At 37.4% G+C, this 20827-nt stretch overlaps 4 protein-coding genes and 1 long non-coding RNA gene across 15 annotated transcripts; 3 read left to right on the forward strand and 2 right to left on the reverse strand.

Annotated features, from left to right (window-relative positions):
- Positions 1-166: 166 nt before the first annotated feature.
- On the reverse strand, positions 167-1651 carry LOC141838264 (plasmodesmata-located protein 8-like). Of its 2 annotated transcripts, XM_074725693.1 has the most exons (3): positions 904-1651; positions 505-612; positions 167-399 (listed from the first exon to the last, which is right to left on the reverse strand). In XM_074725693.1, the coding sequence occupies exons 1-3, from the start codon at positions 1649-1651 to the stop codon at positions 395-397; spliced, it is 861 nt and encodes a 286-aa protein (XP_074581794.1). In that variant the 3' UTR covers positions 167-394. The 2 variants fall into 2 exon arrangements, with proteins under 2 accessions (XP_074581794.1, XP_074581793.1); XM_074725692.1 differs by lacking the exon at positions 167-399 and having other exon boundaries at positions 428-612.
- A 565-nt stretch (positions 1652-2216) lies between these two features.
- On the forward strand, positions 2217-8457 carry LOC141838266 (vesicle-associated protein 1-3-like). Its single transcript, XM_074725695.1, has 8 exons — positions 2217-2487; positions 2707-2777; positions 2888-2969; positions 3059-3174; positions 3270-3431; positions 3543-3581; positions 6282-6359; positions 8136-8457. Exons 1-8 carry the CDS (start codon positions 2436-2438, stop codon positions 8238-8240), a joined length of 705 nt encoding a protein of 234 aa, XP_074581796.1. The 5' UTR covers positions 2217-2435; the 3' UTR covers positions 8241-8457.
- A 3178-nt stretch (positions 8458-11635) lies between these two features.
- Positions 11636-15144, forward strand: LOC141837616 (uncharacterized). Of its 6 annotated transcripts, none has more exons than XR_012602544.1 (9): positions 11636-11717; positions 11794-11922; positions 12005-12044; positions 13117-13192; positions 13271-13468; positions 13540-13749; positions 13832-14241; positions 14331-14377; positions 14489-15144. XR_012602544.1 is itself a non-coding variant. In XM_074724994.1 (7 exons), exons 1-7 carry the CDS (start codon positions 11675-11677, stop codon positions 14168-14170), a joined length of 1035 nt encoding a protein of 344 aa, XP_074581095.1. In that variant the 5' UTR covers positions 11636-11674; the 3' UTR covers positions 14171-15144. The 6 variants fall into 6 exon arrangements, 1 of the variants encoding a protein (XP_074581095.1); XR_012602546.1 differs by having other exon boundaries at positions 14510-15144; XR_012602545.1 differs by having other exon boundaries at positions 14893-15144.
- Positions 15145-16813: 1669 nt separating this feature from the next.
- LOC141841806 (uncharacterized) lies at positions 16814-18681 on the forward strand. 5 transcript variants are annotated; one of them, XR_012602831.1, is made up of 4 exons: positions 16814-16905; positions 16980-17158; positions 17253-17317; positions 18491-18681. XR_012602831.1 is itself a non-coding variant. In XM_074730000.1 (4 exons), exons 2-3 carry the CDS (start codon positions 17012-17014, stop codon positions 17269-17271), a joined length of 162 nt encoding a protein of 53 aa, XP_074586101.1. In that variant the 5' UTR covers positions 16814-16905; positions 16980-17011; the 3' UTR covers positions 17272-17317; positions 18433-18681. The 5 variants fall into 5 exon arrangements, 4 of the variants coding, with proteins under 4 accessions (XP_074586101.1, XP_074586100.1, XP_074586103.1 ...); XM_074730000.1 differs by having other exon boundaries at positions 16980-17154; positions 18433-18681; XM_074729999.1 differs by having other exon boundaries at positions 16980-17154.
- A 1088-nt stretch (positions 18682-19769) lies between these two features.
- LOC141836931 (uncharacterized) lies at positions 19770-20827 on the reverse strand. The gene is made up of 2 exons (XR_012602517.1): positions 20791-20827; positions 19770-20067 (listed from the first exon to the last, which is right to left on the reverse strand). It is a non-coding gene; the product is annotated as an uncharacterized LOC141836931 (long non-coding RNA).

The raw sequence follows: 20827 nt of genomic DNA on the forward strand, positions 1-20827 counted from the left end.
TTTGATATGAGCAATGATACACTACATGAAAATGTAACATGACATACGGGTCTCACAATCATACAGTAAATCTCACATCCATACAGTGTAATATGTTATGTTATATTTTCATATTGTATTTTTATGTAATATATCATTTCTCTTTTGATATATCACGATACGAGATAGAGAAAAAGAGTGTTTTGGTAATTTTAAAAGTAGGGTGGGGGTGGATCAAAATTCCAGTTCAATCCAAAGTGTTTTCCTTGTCTCATAAAACACTCATAAACATGTTGACATCTGCGCGCCCCTTTTTTTCCGCTCGCCTTCATCCTCTCAAGTAAACGCAGTCAGCCATCTACACTGGTACGAACAAATCGAACTGATCCCCCGCAGCAGCATCTGACTCCATTCGTTAACCTGCACGCAACAGCGACAACAACCTCCATCAGTTCTCCAGACAGCTGCAGATCTTAAAACACGAGGAAGGAAGGAAGGAAGGAGGAAGGAAATGGAAGAGTTTACATGTTCTTTTCACAAAGGAGAGGAGGATTATGACGAGCAGCAGCCCGGCCAAGCTTCCCAGAACTATCGCCACATTTCTTGCAGTGTGACCATGATCATGAGAGTCTTCTTTCATCCACCAACAAAAAAAAAAGAAAAGAAAATATGTAAAAAAGTTTGAAAAGTAATGCAATGGAAGCCATAAATGTCTGTTTCAGGCTAATTAATTACATCACAATCTGAATTCATTGCTGAGAAAGGACGTGTTTCTGCCTCCGAAATACCAGAAGATGATTTTCCTCGAGTTAAATAAATTAGACTGTAATTCGTGGTCTGATTGAGGATCTAAATAATGGCGATGAGATCGAAAGCATGGAGATGGATTGGTTGATGAAGGAGAGGACGAATAGGAGCTTGTACCTGCGGTAATGGCGGCCTGGAAGTAGTGGGCGGGAGCCCAGTACCTGGCGTAGCACTGGGCCAGGTACACGTCGGCGGAGAGGGCGTCGCCGCAGACCGCCCGGAGCTGCGCCACCGCCTGCGCCAGGCACGCGGCGCAGTCGGCGGCGACGAGATCGCCGAGGCACTGCGCGTCGCCCTGCACCGTGCCGGAGGTGCTCACCCGGTAGCTCGCGGCGCTGAGGAGGTCGGCCAGCACGGCCTCGCGCTGCCGCAGGAAGGCCGCGGCGTCGCCAGGGGCGGCAGTTGCGCCGCCACCGGAGGCCGCGTTGCAGAGGCGGAACACCAACGAGGCGTCCGGCTTGCCGAGGAAGTTCTCGTTGCTGTAGCGGACGAAGCAGGATGCGAGCTGGAGGGAGCCGGCGAAGGAGCGCGGACAGTCGAGGGCGAGCTGCTCGACGGCGTCGCGGACGCAGGCCGCGCAGTCACCGGGGGGAAGATCGGAGCGGCACTGGAAGAGGCCGAAGGCCGCGAGGCCCGGAGGCAAGGTGGAGTTGTCGCCGACGGAGTAACTGTTGTAGAGGGCGAGTGGGGCCCCGGCGACGAGGGAAGCGAGGAGGGAGGTGAGATGGGCCTGGAACGGCGTGATGGGGTCGTACTTCCCCTGCGAGCAGCTGGCGTAGATGAAGGAGGAAGCTCGCGATCGCCGGAAGAGGAGGAGACCGAAGAAGAAGATGATGATGACGTGGCGGTAATTCTTGAGGAACATGTTGCGACTTGGTACGCAAACGATCGATTCTAATCATTGAATTAATAGTCGAATTTTCTCGAAATGCTTGGACCGGTTGGTTCGAACTTCGAATGCTATAAAATTTAATATTTATAATATCACTAATATCTAAATTCACCTAATACTCTTCTGCGTCATGATCAACTGTAATTTTCTGCTATAAATATCGTAATCAACTACAGTTTCTCGATTTATCTCTCCGATAAATGGCCGGATGGCGGCGATTTGGCCAGAAATCCGAGACTACAGTGACTGACAGATTTCACCTTTACAACTTTGAATGCTATAAAATTTATTATTTATAATAATGACAATTAATATATATCTATAATTATATATATATATATATATATATATATATATATATAATATTTAAATTTGACTCATTTAAATTTCATATTATATTTTCAATGTCAACCAATGTTCATTGATCAAATCCGGTGAGATTCTCTCCAACTCTACAGTCATCAATTTTTAAATCTCGACCATTGGAAGTGTGGGACCAGTTGAATGATCGGCTTTGATGTGGCGATTGCGGCGTCGCAACCAAATGTGGTCACGAGGGGATCCCGTCCAAGGTTTCGTCTCGGCCATCGTTCGGATCAAATTATTATTGTTTATGCGCTGCGAATAGAATCGGGACTCCACCGGCGTTTGCTCTCGATTTCGTCGTCTCCAAGGAAGTCCGATTCCAGATCGAGAATTCGAGATCTGTAACGGAGTGGAAGCAGCTGATCGCCGTCGTCGATACCAATCCGTCATCATGATCAGCGGAGGCCTTCTCAAGATCTACCCCTCGGAGCTGAAATTGCCTTGTAAATTCTATTTCCTTTCTAGTACTTCGAATTTGGTTATAATATGTGTCAGATCTCTCTCCCGTCTCTAGATTTGACCTTCTTTAATTTTTGTCTAATATCGATGAGCATTGAATTGCTATTTTGGGGGTCATGGTCCGGAAAATTTCTCTCGGTTTCATCGAGTTTTTGATGGATTCTGATGATGATTGTTTGCATGCGACTGATTGTTTCATGAAGTCGAGGTGAAAAAACAGAGCACTTGTAGTATGCAGCTGACCAACAAAACAGACCATTATGTTGCTTATAAGGTTTGGTTTGTCCTCCAAAATTTACTCTTTTGTGCCTATCATCAGAGATTGTAATCTTCTGGAAGGGTTTATTTCTTGGAATTTTTGGGTGGATTCCTTGCAATTCTTAGGTTAAAACAACTAGCCCCAAAAAATACAGTGTGCGACCAAACATGGGAATTGTCCAGCCGAGGTCATCAGTTAGCATAACAGGTGAAATCCTACTAAAAGCCTGGATTTAATTCGTGCTTTCTCCCTTTTTGTTTCTGAAGTTACTTTTTGCTGTTTATCCCCTCTGTTAGTGACAATGCAAGCTCAGAAGGAGGCCCCGCCTGATTTGCAGTGCAAAGACAAGTTCCTAATCCAAAGTGTTGCAGCAGATGATGGAGCTACAACCAAGGATATAACCACTGAAATGGTACCTTGCTTGGTGATATTACCTGGTTTTCTTCGGAGTCTTATTTCTTAATCCTTCAGATGTCTTGAGAATTGATGAACTCATTCAAATTTTAGTTCAATAAAGTACCTGGTAAAGTTGTCGAGGAGTTTAAGCTACGCGTCATTTATATACCTGCTAATCCTCCCTCACCAGTCCCAGAGGAATCAGAGGAAGGAGGTTCCCCGCCTTCTTCCATGTTAGACAATGAAGTTCAGAGTTCAACATTACTAGATGCTGTAAGTCCATTTTACTGTCGAGTAAGCATGTTTGGAGATTTCACACTTTCTCTTTTGATTTAACTATCTTGTTGGCTTGGGCATTAATAGCAAAACTCAAAATAATTTCAGGCATCAAGATCATTGGAAGAACCTTCTAGAGAACAAGAGGTAACTTTGAGATTCTTCTATTCTGCCTATCCGCGGTGGAAGTTTTGCTTAACAAAAAACATCCTAAACATGATAAATACAAACATTTGCATTCACTGCGCCTCGCTATATTGAGAATGAGATATGTGCTCCACTCTGAAATATAAGCTTTCTGGTCAAATTCAGGTCATTTAACATAAACTTTACCTTTCAGATAGTGAAATGACCATTTAATTTGTCAAGACTTATTTGATGGTATGCTACCATTTTTTTGCTTTGTTATGGAGTAAACTGGGACTTCTTCAAACCCATATTTTTGTCATACACTATTGTCTACCCATGTATTGCTTCAGAGCACTTTTTGGTTATTATTGTTGTTTATTTCCATTGGTCATAGAGTTCTTCATAAATTAGGGATCTGATCTGGAACTCATGGAAGCTGAATGAAACTAAGACTTCAGCGATATTTGCTATTTATATGAAGCATACTAAAGGGAACTACCAGGCAAAAAGAACTTAACAATTGCAGATGGGAAGTAGGCGGGACAAAAAGGGTATTCAATACCTATATCAATAGGGTTTTATCAAATTATTAGTCATGATAATCAAGTAGTAGTGTCCTTGCGTTGTGCTTGGATCAGGCACGTCGTGAATTTGTTCGACCTATTTTTTTCTTTCTTCTCACCTGGTATGACTCCTATTGTGTTGTGTTGAGCATAGCCTAGAAAAGGGTTTTATGTCACCCAACATGAGCATGAGTCTGAGCAAACCATACTCATGATGGCCCAAACCCTTAGGCCTGATAGTTACATCAATTACAAAAAGGAAAAAAAATACAATTAAAAAAAATCATTTTTAATAAAATTTGATCAATTAAAATCTTTATATTACAAGAGGAGCTTTGCACAATGGTAAAGTTGTTGTCATGTGATCTTTTGGTCATTCATTCGAGTCGCAGGAACAACCTCTTGCAATGTAGGATAAGACTGCACATAATAGACCCAATGTGGTCCTACCTTTCCGGAGACACCACATAGGAGCTTCGTGCATTGGGTTGTCCTTTCTTAAAATCTTGATATTAAAATATATATATTTTAAAAAATATGAAAAATAAAAATCTTTAAAATAAAAATTAATGTTATTAAAATTGATATTTTTTATTAGTTACTATCTAAAAATATTTAATATTATCAATTTACAAATAAAAAACCGAGCCAAAACTCAACTTACAAGTCGTGTTGGACTAGGTCCAACATCTGTGCAACCGAGTTCGAGTTAGCACAAGCTCGCAAACCACAACCTCAATGTCTAAAATTGGTATCGTGCTAGGCCATGGGCGACCCAACCACTTATACCTCTATAGTCAATATGGATAAGGTGAGTAAAAAATGAATTAGTAAAAGCTAGATGATCAATTTGGAGAGCATTCATCATGGCAATCGTGCATATTGAGATTTGACTTGCAATGCATCAGAAGTCATATGCAAGATTATGTTAGCACCAACTATTTGGTAGATGGTTACATGGATCTTATGTTTATATTGACCTTTATGCAAATTATATTACTAGTAATATTTAAATTTATTTCAATCACTTTTATGTTCTCTTAAATATTCCCTTCCAATCACTCCTGCAACTCAAATCAATTCAACCTGTCTCCCTATAGATTCTTTTGATCATCATTAAGTATTATTGATTCAGCTCTAAAATTTGACTAATATAATTCTACCATTTCTCGCAATATTGAGAACTTGTGCTCTGCTCTGAAATATAAGCTTGTGGTCAAATTCAGGTCATTAACATAAACTTAACCTTTCATATACATGAAATGACCAATTGATTTGTCAAAAGTTATTTAATGGTATGTAGATTTTAGTTGCTTTGCTACCATGTATATTAAGGAATGCTTCTCCCTCCCAATTCTTCAAACTCATATATGTTTAATGTAAGATAACTGTATATTATTGTATTAGATCTGTTAGAAAGCTATTATTTTTTACCTTTACCATATTGTTTTGTTATTTTTGCTATGTATTTTCATTTGCTAAAACATTCTTCATAATGCGAGGATCTGATCTGAATCTTAGGGCAGTTGAATGAAATTAGGATTTTAATTATATTTATCTTTTCTATGAGGAATAATAAAGAGAACTATGAGAAAGAGGAACTTTAAAGTTACAGATGGGAAGTAGGAGCGACAGAAAAAAAAGGTATTCAGTAGGGATGTTATTGAATAGTTAGTATTCAGTAGGATGTTATCAAAGAAGGTGGGTGAAAGGAATTAGGGGAAGGTAGATAGATAAATTTGGAGAGCAGACATGAAGAGAAGGGTGCATTTCAAGATTTGACTTACAAGTCAGAATACATTAGAAGCCATATCCAAGGTCATATTATCATTAACTGTTTGGGGGCAGCTACATTGACCTTAGCCTTACAATAACATTTAGGTATTAACCTTTGTGCAACACTATACGGCTAGGAGATCCAGATATTTTTCTTCCAAACACGTAAATTTTCTTTAATATTCACTGTCCATCTCTCCTACAACTCAAATCAATTCAACTTTTCTAATTATAGGATCAATTAGTTGTCACTATATCTATTCGATTGAGCTCTAAGATTTATCAAATGCAATTATATTCTATCGTTATTTTGTAAACAAGCTAGATACCCAATTTTATCTCCTTATGCACATTGATTGTTATGAATCTAACTCTGTAGGTGGAATCATTAGCTCAAAAGCTGACCGAGGAGAAGAAGTATGCACTTCAACAAAATCAGAAATTACTACAAGAGTTGGTATGGTTTTCCCTGATGTTTGATTTAATATCTTCCAGATTTTGCTAATAACAGTTTTTCAGCTTTTGAACACTTTTTAAAATATTCAAATGCCGAGCATGCCCAGTTTCTTGCATATGGATGTTATTAAAGCTGTATGCTACTATTTCCAGCCTTTAATTTCCTCTTGTATTAGTGTGTTTGCAAATCCAATTTATTACCATCTGTAGGGTCATGAAGATGGTCTAAGTAGAGGTGGGGTAAATAGATGGTGAGTGTAAATTGCTCAATTCCTTGCATACAAGCAAAAACAAATATAAAATTAGTAATACGAGTGTGTTAGTGTATGGTTGATCATGTCAAGTTATAATCAAAAGGAGCAATGCTAATACACCAATATAAACAAGAAACAATGCCAATACACCAATATAATGTGGATCAGAGTCTCTACTCCTACTTCAACTCATCCGGTGGATCACCCTCATAAATCCACTATAAACCACCCATTTATAAGAGGCAATGGGGAAAATCTCTGTAAAACCTAGTTAATGAGATCACACTTCAACAATTCTCAAGTCTTCCTAACAATGTAAATGAATGCACAAGGAAGACTAAATTAGCAATAGCTTGAGTTGGAGCCTTCAACCTTCGTCATCTTTTGAGCATTTAAGCACAAAAAATATCGGATGTAAACAATATATTATGTGCCCAAAAGCTCCCTAAGACTTTTAAAATATGGTTCCGATGGCTAGCTACAGAAAGCTATTGGTCTGCAATTGTTGTAGACATTAGTTTAAAGTATCTACTAACTTGAGTAGGTCATGGAATAGGGTTGTTCCTTATCATTCTAGTAATTTATTGTCAACATGGTTCTTTCAATATTAAAAGAGACTAGCTAGTTGTTTTGTATGTAAGGCCCAAATGAGTCTGCCAATATACACTACATTTAGTTGAGAGAGATCTTGACATTCCAGTTTTGTCGCCCAAAATGGCTACTAGTTGTGTTTATATATATACGTTCTATTATCATTAACTAACATTTAAGGTGCATTAGTAAATCACTGACTTAATGGAGATAGTTGCCCCCATTGATCTGCCTTTTGAAATTCTGCCTAGCTTGTTCACTTATCATAAACTTCTTTTTCTATATTCAATCTTCAATATCACCTTCAACATGTAACTTCCAAATAGCCTCATCATTTTGCACCTAGCATATTGCTTGGAAGCTCCAGACTGCAGTATCCAACTATGCCCTAGGTCAAACAAATGCTCACAAGAAGAGATGCCTTAGGATGCTCTGGTGTAGTGGTGTTTGCTACTGCATCTGCTTAGAGAATTCAACAGCTACATATGGACTCTCAGATGCTTCATGTGATGACTATCCAAATGTCACTCTGTCTCAATGTGGTAAACGTTCTTTGCAAAAAGCATAAATGAACTTTTCTTCTTGTCTCTCTTGAACTTCTAGTTAGATGAGCAGATTTTAGGTTCAGGTCTCTCTGCTGTGAGATTTTTTCCAAATTTAATTTAGTCTACCTCATCTTTCTAACACTTGGCATGCTCAATGTATCAGGGAATAACTGGTGGATATCGAATTCTAAGATTGTTATCTGCTAATATATTAACTTTTACACTGTTCTGCTTTGGCTTCCACTCAATTGTTTCGTCACATACTTGCCATCGCATGGTCAACTACAACATTGACAAAATCTACTACCTTTGTTATTCCTTAATTGATGTTTAAAATGTTGATGCTAGCTATTAGAGTTATAATTTTTCTACCATTTGAACTTTCAGGAACTGATAAGAAAACAGCAAAGCCGCAGTGGTTTCTCTGTTTCATTCGTTGCGGTTGTGGCTTTCTTGGGCATCATCATAGGTTACCTCATCAAAAACACATAGAAGCAGGAGTTTCTCTTAAATCACAGAGTTCAGTGCTGGCCATGAGCATCTATCTAGCCGATTCTTCTTTTCCCTTAATGATGAGGATTGTGCTTATTTTTTGAAACAGTGAAGAGGATTGGTTTGTGCGAGTTCATTCTTTATAGTCAAACAAAATAATCCTTTGTTGGAGTCTGATTTGGGGATTTAATTAAATTATCTTGTATTCTTGAAAACATCTACATGGCTACATTTATCAAACAGAATGATCCCTTTTATGTTTCATGCAGTTCATGGAAATGTGAATGATCCATGGATCACCATAGACAAGTTTGTTTCTGCTCTATTTTCATGTCTTACAATTATGAATTTCAATCGTATTAGCAGCAACAAAAAAACAAAACAAAAAATTTACTGTTTGTTTGTTTGTTGCAGGAATCAAAGGAATCCATCATCATCACTTTGAGCAAAATTCATGAACCAGCAGAGGAGAAATAAGCAAATTGCAAGAAGAATTCCTCTCAGGTTGGTACTAGGAACACCTCCTCATCTACTCTGTAGAAACTCAATGCCAGCACTCCGACTACTGCCCCCACCGCCGCCGCCGCAGAGATGAAGCGGCATCTGAACCGCCGGCGGTCATGTTCTGTTTCCTTTTTTCTCTCCCTTTGCACTGTTCTTGTCCCATTCAGTTGCCAAACCTACTACTTTCTCCTCCACAAGGGTGCCCAAATCCTCGGGCTCCGGCACACCACCACCACCACCCCCTTCCTCCTCCCTCTCTGTTTCTGGGTTCGCCGCTTCGCAGCACTTGTAAGTGCAGGGGCAGGTCAACTCGTCGCGGAGGCCATCCGCCGGCGGCACGTCGGAGTCCTCCCAGTCGCGGAGCGCCCGCTCCACGGCCCTCAGCCTTCCGGACAAGTGCAGGATATGCGACGGCGGCGCGCGGCCGGCATGCGCCTCCATCTCGGCGGCGAGCAGGGCCTTGAGGAAGTCGATCTTCGACGCCGTCCCCTTGCGCTTCGACGGGTTCGCTTCGCGGAGCCTCAACTCCAGCTCTGTCAGGTTCTTGTGCAACGCAGTGTGCAGAGGCTGCATGGCCGTCGTCCTCTTCATGGCGTGTGGTAGTGTGCAACGAGGGCGCAGGGGCGGGGCACGCGGCGGCGAGTTGCTCGAAAACGAATCGGCGGCGTCGTATTTGGATGAAGGAGTTGAGGCTTTCGCCGAGTCAAATCTTAAAAAAAACTTATTTTGAAGTATTTTAATAGATTTTCTGATTTTTTAAATAAAAATTTAGTGATATTAAAAGTATAACTTATTTTAAGTATTTTAATAGATTTACTGCTATTATATTTAAGTAATTTTATAACTTATTTTAAGTATTTTAGTGATTCTGTAACTTATTTTTAGTGTTTAACTAGATTGTCCTATCTTTTTTCCTAATTTACTAATATTATTATTCTATTGATTTAGGAAAATATTTATTTGATATTGATGCTAAATTTTCTTCGTTTTATTTTGTTAATTAAATATTCATAATTTTTAAAATTTGAATAATATATTTCATTTGCTTTTATTATATTTGCTAGTTTTAGAATTTGATTTTTGCAATATTAGTTTATTGATTCTTAACATATGTTGTTAATTAAAGTTCTTAAATGTTATCTTTTTTAAATGTTATCTTAAATGTTAACATCCGGGGTTATGATCCAGGGACTCGCGGTTCGATCTCCAGCTATGGCGTATTTGCAAGAATTTTTTTTCAAATGGGAAACACGATCAAAAGATGCTGGACATCTGGATTGGTCGCCGTATGCGCTTCTCGATTTACCCTGGTGGTCGGTGGGAAACTTCCGTAGGATCGGATCGATCACTCCAGGAATTGAGTCCTTGAAACTAATTGGAATTTATCATTTTTTTTACAATAACTGTTGGTAGTATTTTTAACACTTTAATGAGTAAAATTACTACCTTTTGGATTTTTTTTTCGTGTCGTCTTATTTTTAATTATGCTTGATATACCTTCTTAAACCCACTTTGACCTTGCGATCAACCTTATTAACCTCCTTGCCATATTCCTTTTATCATCCATTATGGTCTCCGGGGCTGTAGTGCCGCGGTAGAACATCCAGGTTGTCACTCAGGTATCCACGATTCGATCCTTAGCTACGACGTATTTGTAGGAATTTTTCTCCAAATGGGGATCACAATCAAAGGATGCTGGATATCTGGGTTGGTCGTTACATGCGCTTTCCGATTTACTCTGATGACTGATAGGAAATTTCCGTGGGACCGATCATCCATTATGGATCGTGCTCAATGGGCTTGTTGATCTTCTTCTTGTGTTTAATTTTCTCATAATTGACCTTGTTCGTCTTGCTTGATGGTTGGTCAATCGACTTCATTACTCTCGCCACACACCCAACTTTGCCTTATTGTTGGTCGACCTCATCACATTGCTTTGGGTAAATTTGATATTGTAATTTGTTTTAGCTTATGTTAGGTATTCAATTCTTAGAACCGATTGATCGGATGATTGATCTGGTCCCATAAAAGATTTTCATTGGTTTAAAGTGTTCACGGAGATCTATACAAATAATTTTTATTCTTAGATCAATTTCTCATTGGAGGGAAAATCCCTTGTAGTCCGTCACAATTGAGATAAAACATAAGATGTTTTATTATCCGTTAGAGAACCTAACTGCTGTACCGTAGCTTTGGGGTTAATATTTCAACTTGAACCTACAAAGACCGATTCAAGCAAAAGTATCTCGGGCAAATACTTACTCAATGGAAGGGGGCAAAAATGCTCCTTCCTCTGTTCTATCCAAGTAAATGGCGAATTTTTGCTATGAACGGAAAGACATTTTGTCCTTCAAGGTAAACAGACACCGATATATGAGTTTTTTTTGAAAAATGAAATGAAAGAAAGAGAATTAAAGAAGGAAAGAATTGAAAAAAAGAAAACAAATTATATTTTCTATTTTAAAATTATGCTTTATAAAATGTTTTAAACGGTAGGTATGGTGTTAAGATAAAATATTTTTTTAAAAAATAAAAAATTAAATAAGATTAATTTTTGAACGTGTACAAATTGTATTTCTTTTCTTCTTCTTCTGTAGAATCTGTCACCTTAACGATCCCACACGATCCCACGATCATTTATGAATACCTAAAAAATTGCATTTCAGATTCACGGATAGGCGAATAAAGGATAGAACATTTATTATTATTATTTTTTGCAAATTAAAAAACCATGCCCATTTAAAATCTAATTAGGTAAATGAATACCTAAAAAAATACGGCATTAAAGGCCAGCAAAAAAAAATACCGACGAATGAAATGTCCATAATGCCCTTGTGGGGCGCCGTCTGCATTCGTAGGTTTTTCTTGAGCACCCGAGCTCCGTCGTCTCCGTTTCTGCGCTGCCGTCCGAATTAGGGCTCGCAGACGCAATGGACGCCCAAAGAGCTCTCCTCGACGAACTCATGGGGGCATGTGAGTGGCTCTTCTCGCCCGCTTCTCACCCTCCATCTGCTCGCTCGTCTCAATTCCCCTCTTTCGCTTTCCGCAGCACGTAATCTGACGGACGAGCAGAAAAAGAAGTACAAGGAAGTCCGTTGGGACGATAAGGAGGTGTGCAGCTGCTACATGGTTCGGTTCTGCCCGCACGATCTGTTCGTGAACACGAAAAGCGACCTTGGTCTGTGTTTGGCTCATCGTTTATTGAGTTCATTGGTTGGTGTGTTGCTACCTGTTCTTACGTTTCGTTAGCTTCTTTTTAGGAGTTTGTCCTAAAATCCATGACCAGAAGCTGAAGGAGAGGTAACTACTGACTACTTAAATCGCCCAAACCTTTGGAATTTAGTTTGTATAACCAAAGGATCACCATTTTGGGTGGTTTTGATGTTTGGGCCTGTTTTGAAGTCCTTCAAACGGTTTTTGTGGGGGGTTTCTTTATTGTCGAGTTCATGTGCTGTTTTCGTGATAGTTGAATGTTTGTTCGTTATTGTCTTATGAGGTATGCTTGGGAAAATGCTTTGAACCTTGATTATGCCTTGGAGGTAATAGCACTGTGAAGTTTGTCTTGTTTTCTTTAATTCCATAGACTCATGGGTAGGATATGGCTCTTTAATTTCATATTGCTGCTTTTTTTTATTAACATCACAAAAACTATTATAGTTGATTATTTGTGAAATATTATTCTTTATGCCCCATTAATTGAACCATAATTTCTGTATAGTAGCTAATTATTTGGAAGTTCTATATGTATATGATGTGAAAGAGTGCAAACAAAGATATACTTGTCTACAGTCTGAAAAAATGAAGAGGTCCAAGGGAAAAATATGATAAAAGGTCATCTTGTGGAGCAGCTGACCTTTTTTTCCTTGGCTAGACTGTTCTTCAGCAACATAGTTTGAGTTTTAAGGAGTAAGGACCATGAATGATGATGGTTAATTTAATTCTATCCCCAGCCCAGATAGATTGAATATGTAAGGTAAGGGGCATGCCCATGAGCATACTAATTGTTAGTTGATTTTTTTTTTAATGTCTCTGTTGAATCTAATCCATGGAAACAAATCTTGATTTATCTATGAGCTTATTCACTATGTTCTTCTGAATTGTTAATGTCTCTCTTTGCATCCATGCAACTTTTAGGAGTGTGGTTCGAGTTTATGTAAACTGTAATACTGTCATTCTCATATCTTGGAAGTGTTGAATTAATTAATGTAATGGTTCACCCAGAAGATAGTTTTCTTTCTCTGGAATATACGAAGGAGAGTTTGTAGATTATATTCTCGTATCTCATGGATAATTAGTAGTTGAGCTGAAAGTTTGAATTGCCCAAGCATGGTTCTTCATGTTATTTAAGTATAGAAAAATTTCTGTGTTGCAGTTTTGAGAAGTCCCCTAGACATGATGCTTATGTTCTGAGGTTTGAAGCTGACCTTGCAAAATTCTGTGAGAAGCTGGTGCACTTCTTTTACCTATTAATCATTTCTTTAGATTCAAATTATTGTTAGTTGAAGTACTAAAAGTATGTGATGCAGGTGACTGATCTAGATAGAAAAGTCAAGCGTGGCCGTGAGCGGTTAGAACAAGAGGTAGATGCAACACCTCTTCCAGTTCCTAATGAAAAACCTGAACAACTCTCAGTGTTGGAAGAAAAGATCAAGAAGCTTCTAGAGCAAATTGAGACACTTGGTGAGGCAGGAAAGATAGATGAAGCTGAGGCACTTATGAGAAAGGTGATAAAGAAATATTTGGTGCATCTTAATTTACCATTATAATTGCAACATAATTGACATTGTGTGACTAGGTGGAATTGCTTAATGTTGAGAAGACAACTTTGGCCCTACAATCAGCAGCTGATAAGGCTATGCTTCCACAAGAGAAGAAAATGGCACTATGTGAGATTTGTGGCTCTTTTTTGGTAGCAAATGATGTTGTTGACAGGACACAAACTCATGTTACTGGAAAGCAGCATATTGGTTATGGTATGATCCGAGATTTTCTTAGTGTGTTCAAGGTAAAGATTCTCAGTTTAAGTGTTTTAAGTCTAATATTATCTTTGTGGTTTAGACATGCTCTTAATATGCCTTGTTGCACAGGCTGCTAAGGAGAAGGCAAGGGAAGAAGAGAAGCTAGCTAGGGAGAAAGAAGCAGAGGAGCAGAGAAAACGAGAAAAGGATCATGGGAGTCGTGTGAGAGAGAGTCATATGGGTGGAAGAGAAAGATCTAGAGAACGTGATCGTAAACGTGATCGATACACAGATAGGGGCTATGAGCGAGAAAGATCAAGGGATTTGAGTGGCCAAGCAAGCAGGGCAGGAGGGTTGGACCGTAGACATGACTATCGCAGAAATGGGAGAGAATCTAACAGAGACAGGTATCAGAACAGATCTGGAGCACGAAGCAAGTCCAGGTCTCCTTCCAGACATGGGTATTGATGATCAAGAAGTCCAGTCTGACAATACTAGTTGTTACTATGAATAGTTTGTCAAGTACTGAGAGCAAAGAGGTAGTCCGTTCAGCCTGTTTTTTCTTGATTGCACTTGTGCTTGAACTGAAGTATTGGTTTTGTTAAGACTCTGTGTTGCTGTCTAACAGCTCTGTTGAAGTCAATGTGGTGTTCAAGTTAAAAGAAAACCATTGAGGTAGGCAAAATTGATCCCTCCCTTTTATTACAAGGTCAATTCGAGCTGCAACTAAAACATCCTACATTTGTATCTATGAGCCCTTTCACAAAGCATCCTTTTGGTTTGTAGTCATTTTCTATTATAACTAAGGTGATAGATTCCAATACATGACATGGTATGGCGTTCAAGATGATGATTATTGATCAACTTATGGGGAGGTAACATCAGTTCTACCTACTTTTTAAATGCAGTTAAGCCTCTACAAAATTTCAATTGATTAACATTTACTGATCCACACAAATTCAGACTACATATGCAAAGAAAGTGTGAATCTTTGACACCCTTGTGTGTGATTCACCTTGTTCTTTTAGTTTTTATATTTTTATTCATTTTCTTCTTTGATACAGTTTTGTTTTATATTAGTTTGACCAACATACAAAGGAAACTAACAACACAGGTTACGCTGAATGACATAGAAGGATGTGAAAATTGCTTTTATACTGTGTCATTAGATGTGTTTTTTTTGTCTCCAGTATTTCCAGGATATGAGGTCTCAACTGCTATGGAAATTATCCATTTTGTTCTCTGGCTGTTTGTCTTTGCATTTGTTCGTTGGAATATTGGGTTTCACCAGCAATTATTGACAAAGTGCATGTCTGAGATATTCCTATGTTTCTTTGTAATCTGTAGACAAACACAACCTGTATTTGTTATGCCTTTGTTATTTGCATGGAACAATAGAAGGGAAGAGTATGCAGATGAATTATCAAATTTTTTTTCATGCATTTGCCTGTCCTTTCTTCCCTTTACTTTTCTCCAGCCTCTCTTCCAATCACCAGTCATTCTAAGTCAGATAAATTCCATCTTAGGTCATGACTCACGTGGCTGATATTTCATTCAAGTGTTTTAGAATTTCTAGGAAGGTAAAATTTCACATAAATGTTTCAATGCTACAGGACAATGATGATTTGTGTAAATGTTCTGGAGTGGCATTCTAGTTTTCTGTGAGAAGCATCATCTATGAGAAGTGCTTGTTTTGTTTTTCGTCTTGTTATCCTGCCTTTTTCCCTATATTGTTCATACGAGCTGTACGAAAACAGAAAGGATATATCACCTTTATTTGTCAGAAACATGATCTTTTTTTAGGAATTATACTTACGGGACTATATTATTGCTTGGCTACTTTTGAAGAATGGAATCTCCTACGCATTCTTGAATCTATTGGACTTTAGCAGCTTGAACAAGAAAGTACTCGAGCATTGAGGTAACGTCGGAGACTTGTTTTGACTCGAATGGTTGATGAAATTTTTTTGTGGCATAGCTTCAGGTTGCAGCAGGCAAATAGGAAAGAAATGCCAGATGATGATGTTTCTTGAACCAATCAAATGAAGTATAGGTAACTTCCCAGACTTACTTGCACTTGAATAGTGATGCAATTTGTGGTCTAGTTTCAGGTTTTTCAATAACTAGGGAAGAAATGGCAGATGCGATAAAGTTCAATGGAAGCAAACTATTCATGTAGTCAAAATCTCAGATAGTTGGTTAGATACAGTTTACTGAGCATGAGGAAAGAAGACACCCATAATGTGTTTTAATCTACACAGGCCATTATTACCTGAAACAAGAATTGGAACAGAGTAACATTGACTTGTTTACACTTGAAATGTTAATGAATTCCCCCTTTTTTAAGAAGAAAAAAAGAAATGCCAGATGACGGCACTGGGAGTTCTCAATTCATTTTTGTTTTTGTTTGAGCCATCATCTCTTTGGTCCTATTTCTAGTTCATTTATTCTTGACTTTGATCATTCCTTCAGTTCAAATGTTTGCATAGTCTCCTACTCTTCTCTAACATGCCATCGAACAAATCACTTCAGAATTTTAAGTGATATTTTGATAATTACCAGAAATATTTTGACACTAATAAAATCTTAAGGTGCAATAAATGTTGGAAGATGCCCTCTCGAAATGATGCATTCGTAAAGTGTTTTAGTGATTTATTAAAACGATTTAAATACCAACCACATAGGACGTATTTGTAAGAATTTTCTTCCAAATGAGGAACATTAATGTTAGGATGTTAAATGTGGATTGGCCGCTGTATGTGTTTTTGAATTTATTTTAATAATTGGGAAATTTGGAAAATTTTTGTGGAGATTTATCAATTTTTTAATGAAATTAAATTAATTTTGATCACTTCTAGGGATTGAGTCCATGAAGGGATTTATCTTTTTTAGTGATTTTTAGTAATTTTAGAATTAATTGGATCATAAAATTAGATATCTGAATTATAAAAAAACTATATTGAAAGGTATTTAAAAAATTAATAGAGTTAATATATCAAAGATAATGAGAAATAGAAAAATATTGTCTATTTTTCAGAAATAGACAAATAGATAAGATAATATATTTATAAGAAAAGTAAGGGAGATGAATTGAAAGGTGTTATTCCACCAGTGAACATCGCGGTGCCCAGATCTTGTGTTCTCTGTCACCGTCTTGTCGCGATTTCCCCCAGCGAGGAAGGATCGAACTGATCGACTCGAAGGTACTTTCTCGTATGCATCTGATCCGATGAGGTAGGGGTTTTCCCCCTGATTCGGTGTTGGATTGACATCGTAGACGCGGATTCGGAGCAGATCGGGTCGAGATCGATGGAGGTGGAGCCGCCGGGGCCGCTCCGCTATCTCATTGGAGCGGCGGTGATGATGATCGGGGTGGTGCTTCCGCTTGGGTACATGATGTTCCGCGTCAAGCGCGTCCCTTCCTCCTCCTCCTCGGCATACTCCAAGCAGACGTAGGTGTGCTTTTCATTTCATATAATGGACTCGAATCCAGTTCGTGATTACTGATTACTTGTGAGATGAGAAGTTTTTCTTTGGCATTGGAATGCAGGACCAAGGGGCTGATATAGAGATAATTGTCAATTCCTACTGCCAATGGCGATCGGCTTGCTTCTGGTATTTCACTATTTGTGGTTTGATATCTTGTTCTTCTGTTGATGTATTTGATGACTATAGTGTAGTAGCTTTATCCCCTTTTTTGCCCTGTGAAGAGTAGGGATTGTTGTGGTGGAACTGGGTGCTACTTATGGTTGATTGCATTCATTGTTACTATCATTATCAGAACATCTGATTGCTACTTGCTTTAATCTTAGTAATAAACTAGTTTTTAGAAGTCTTTATTCAATTTGCTTCATCATTATATCAAAAAACAGTTATGCGGTAGTAGAAACACTTCGCTTTCTCAATTTAATGACTCTAGTAGGAAAGTTTTAATCTTATACTTTGAGTCTATAGGTCTGTTCTTCTCTACTTCACCTAAAGTATTGTTCTCGTTGGTTTGAAAGGGGTTCGGCTTCCTCTTTTTGATTGTCATGAGCTTACACTCTTGGGTATTATCATATATGCTCTTGAGACCCTATCTTTTAACAATGATTTTTTATACTGCACTATGGTAGATCGAATTGGGACATGAAAATTTTGACAATAAACTGGTTGTTCATGTTCCTTACCATGTGATTGCAAGCTATGAACGAAGCATAGTTTTCCCTTTGAGTCTTCTTAGCTTCTAATAATGAACGCTTATAGAAGCTAGAGCAATACACTTGCTTCTAGTTCAGTAAATTTGCAACAAAGGCCCACCAATTTCAAGTTAATTTGTGAAAAAGAAGAACTTCGCAATGTGGATGTTTAATTGTAACATATCCTAGAGAAAATTTGAAGATAACCACCTATGTGAGATGATACATGGTTCTAAACATTATGATAGAGTCAACTCTTCTGATGTTTTCCACTTTTTGAGCAATGCATGCTAGATACTAATTCACACAAAAATATTAAGGTTACTATTATATATATTAAGGTAAGGTCACCGTTTTGATACTTTGGGTAGCTAGTTATGAAACTCTGAACCATCTTAGGGCAATAAAATGCTAAATTTTTTTGTTCAATTTGTTTTTTTTTTATTCTACTAGAATTTTGCACAAACAGTTCTTTCATTCATATTTATCTTTAAGATATTCTCGATATTTTTAACTGTCTTTTTTTTGTTTTATTTATATATGTCTATAAAGAGACTGCTCTAGACACAGGAAAGTAATTCACTGATGCATCTGGTTAATCTACTTCAAGGTCAGAAGACTCGGAAGGTCAGATCATCTTTATTTTGACGGAATTAAAATGTCTTGAATCGCTCTAAAAAAAATATGGATATCCTCTGCGTTTGGATCACAGAGTTAGTTGTTCTGTTCGTTACGGATGAATAAAAATTCCTATGTAATCAAAACAGTGAATTCGAAATACCAACTATAATTATCATATGAGTTCGATTTGGATTTTTTATTATTATTATCAATGTAGATAAGAACACTATTCAAGGAGTTTAACAGTATCGCCTTCGGGGTATAGTGCAAGTGGTAAGATATCAGTGATACAAATAAGAACATCTGAGAGCAATTCTTATCGAGAGTGTTTGTTCACGGTGATTGATTTATATCATTTCCATTTGGTTGTGCTACTATACTGAGCTAATTTAATGAATAAATAAAAAAAATTGTATATAAATAATTTATCTAACTTGTCCGGAGCTCACTCGCGATAGATCATCTAGTTTAAGTGGTCCACCCGATTCTCCTGGTGGCTTTGACCAATTGGCTCGATATTCCCTAAACTGTCTTAACAGACTTAACCAACTGACCCATTTTGACCACTTGCTATATAACTTAATCAGACCGCTCAATCTAAGTAGATTAGTCTAGTCTACCTAACCCATTTGAGATAGATTGGTACTATTGGTCATATCCAACATCTTATTTGAATGATAAAATGGATATAATTTATTTATTCATAAAATGAATTGAGAAATAACACACTCCTGAATTTGAAATGCCTGCCCCATTATTACTAGATTATAGACTTATATTAAAATCATCACTTTAAATTAGATCCATCAAATTGATCAATCCCACCAAATAATTTAAATAGATTAAATCAAAATTTTATTAATTCATTTAAAAATAAACTTAAACCGACTAATCCAAGTGGGCAGTTTGCGATTGGCCCACAAGTTGAAAAGGAAAACAAAAATAAAAATAAAAAAATTCAACGAAGAATTGATCTTATCTAATCCATAATTCAAATTTAATATATATTTTTTAATGGACTCGTAGATTGATCACTTAACTCGCAACTTATTTTGAATTAGACTGGATTGGAAATTAATTTTGCAATCAAATATACAAAAGTATTTGTTACATAAGAATTCATAAGGAATAAAAAAGTTGTCACCCAAATACACCATCCATGGTTTCTTGCACAATTCTACTCTAGTCAGGAAACTCAACAAAGTTTGAAATTTATAGACTCTGAATAAATTGAAGGTGCCACACTTGGAAAACCAGCGAAATCTAGATTTAACACCATGCCGATTAAGAAGAAAATAAGCATATCTTATATCGCAATACACCATTTTGTTTTTACCAAAAGTGAAATGGAAGCATGACTACAAACTAAAAAACTTTGGACAAAGCAGCCTCTGATTGTTACCATCTAACATTTCGAAGCCAATTCTCCAGTTGATTCGACATGAAAACAAGTGTTCCTGATACAATGCAAACTAAATCATACAAACCCTCCAATTGATCAAAAAAGGTGCGCAAAGTAGTTGCTTTTGGTTTAGGAGGAATACAGCATATCATGATATCCAATTCCTGCATGCAATAAACAAAATTAGGTTTCATGCCAAATTTAAGAACCTAAATTTGAGTATTCAATGATCGATAGAAGTGCAGTTTTAGCCTAATAATTTGTCAAATTGTTTTTCCTGCTTCGGAAGAAGAAGTCTTTAATGGTAAACAAATGATTATGTAGTACAGAAATTCTAGCATCATTGAAGAAGCTAATTGTTGTAGGAGGAGAAAGAATTAAAAGTAACTTGACCAAGGCATGAATAACTGTAGTCGTGGTCGACATGGAGTATATTTATGCAATGATCAGCATTGCCAGATGCTACAAAAAGAAATAATAAACTAGAAGAGCGAGAAGAGGAATTCATGACAGTAAAAGTTTTCTACGATCGAGCTTGATGTTAAGAACAAGTAGTAATTGGTTAATTCTTTAGCCCGATGGCACTTGCACATAAAATGTTTGAAGCAAGATTTTTATAAAGCGCTTAAATGAGAGAACTCATTAATTTATAATACTTTACCATTTGCCTCAAATGCCTAAATTATTTAAGCCAAAATTATAGCAGTTCACTCATTTAAACACAAAATCACACCCTTAAATTTTATCAAACGGGTAAAACCAAGTCAGATGCTCAAAAGCAAATCGGTTATTTATTTCTACATTAAAAATCAGCTCGCACAAAGCAATAGATAACAAGTTGTCCCAAAGTTAAATAGAATAAGTAAACATCACATATAAGGGAGTACCTGTTTCCATTTATCTTGATTGTGTAGGAGAGCAAAC

This window comes from Curcuma longa, chromosome 11 (assembly GCF_044706935.1).
Source record: "Curcuma longa cultivar G26 ecotype Majalengka, Jawa Barat chromosome 11, ITB_CL_G26_1.1, whole genome shotgun sequence".
NCBI lineage: Eukaryota > Viridiplantae > Streptophyta > Magnoliopsida > Zingiberales > Zingiberaceae > Curcuma > Curcuma longa.

Bases quoted from the DNA above. Each gene is read 5' to 3' on its own strand.
- LOC141837616 (XM_074724994.1), top strand. From the start codon at position 11,675: ATGGACGCCCAAAGAGCTCTCCTCGACGAACTCATGGGGGCAT. The intron at 11,718-11,793 runs GTGAGTGGCTCT...CGCTTTCCGCAG, and splicing joins CGACGAACTCATGGGGGCAT to CACGTAATCTGACGGACGAG. The intron at 13,750-13,831 runs GTAAAGATTCTC...CTTGTTGCACAG, and splicing joins ATTTTCTTAGTGTGTTCAAG to GCTGCTAAGGAGAAGGCAAG.
- LOC141838266 (XM_074725695.1), top strand. From the start codon at position 2,436: ATGATCAGCGGAGGCCTTCTCAAGATCTACCCCTCGGAGCTGAAATTG. The intron at 2,970-3,058 runs GTGAAATCCTAC...CCCCTCTGTTAG, and splicing joins GTCATCAGTTAGCATAACAG to TGACAATGCAAGCTCAGAAG. The intron at 3,582-6,281 runs GTAACTTTGAGA...CTAACTCTGTAG, and splicing joins AACCTTCTAGAGAACAAGAG to GTGGAATCATTAGCTCAAAA.
- LOC141838264 (XM_074725692.1), bottom strand. From the start codon at position 1,651: ATGTTCCTCAAGAATTACCGCCACGTCATCATCATCTTCTTCTTCGGT. The intron at 613-903 runs GTACAAGCTCCT...GGTGGATGAAAG, and splicing joins CCAGGCCGCCATTACCGCAG to AAGACTCTCATGATCATGGT.
- LOC141841806 (XM_074730000.1), top strand. From the start codon at position 17,012: ATGGAGGTGGAGCCGCCGGGGCCGCTCCGCTATCTCATTGGAGCGGCG.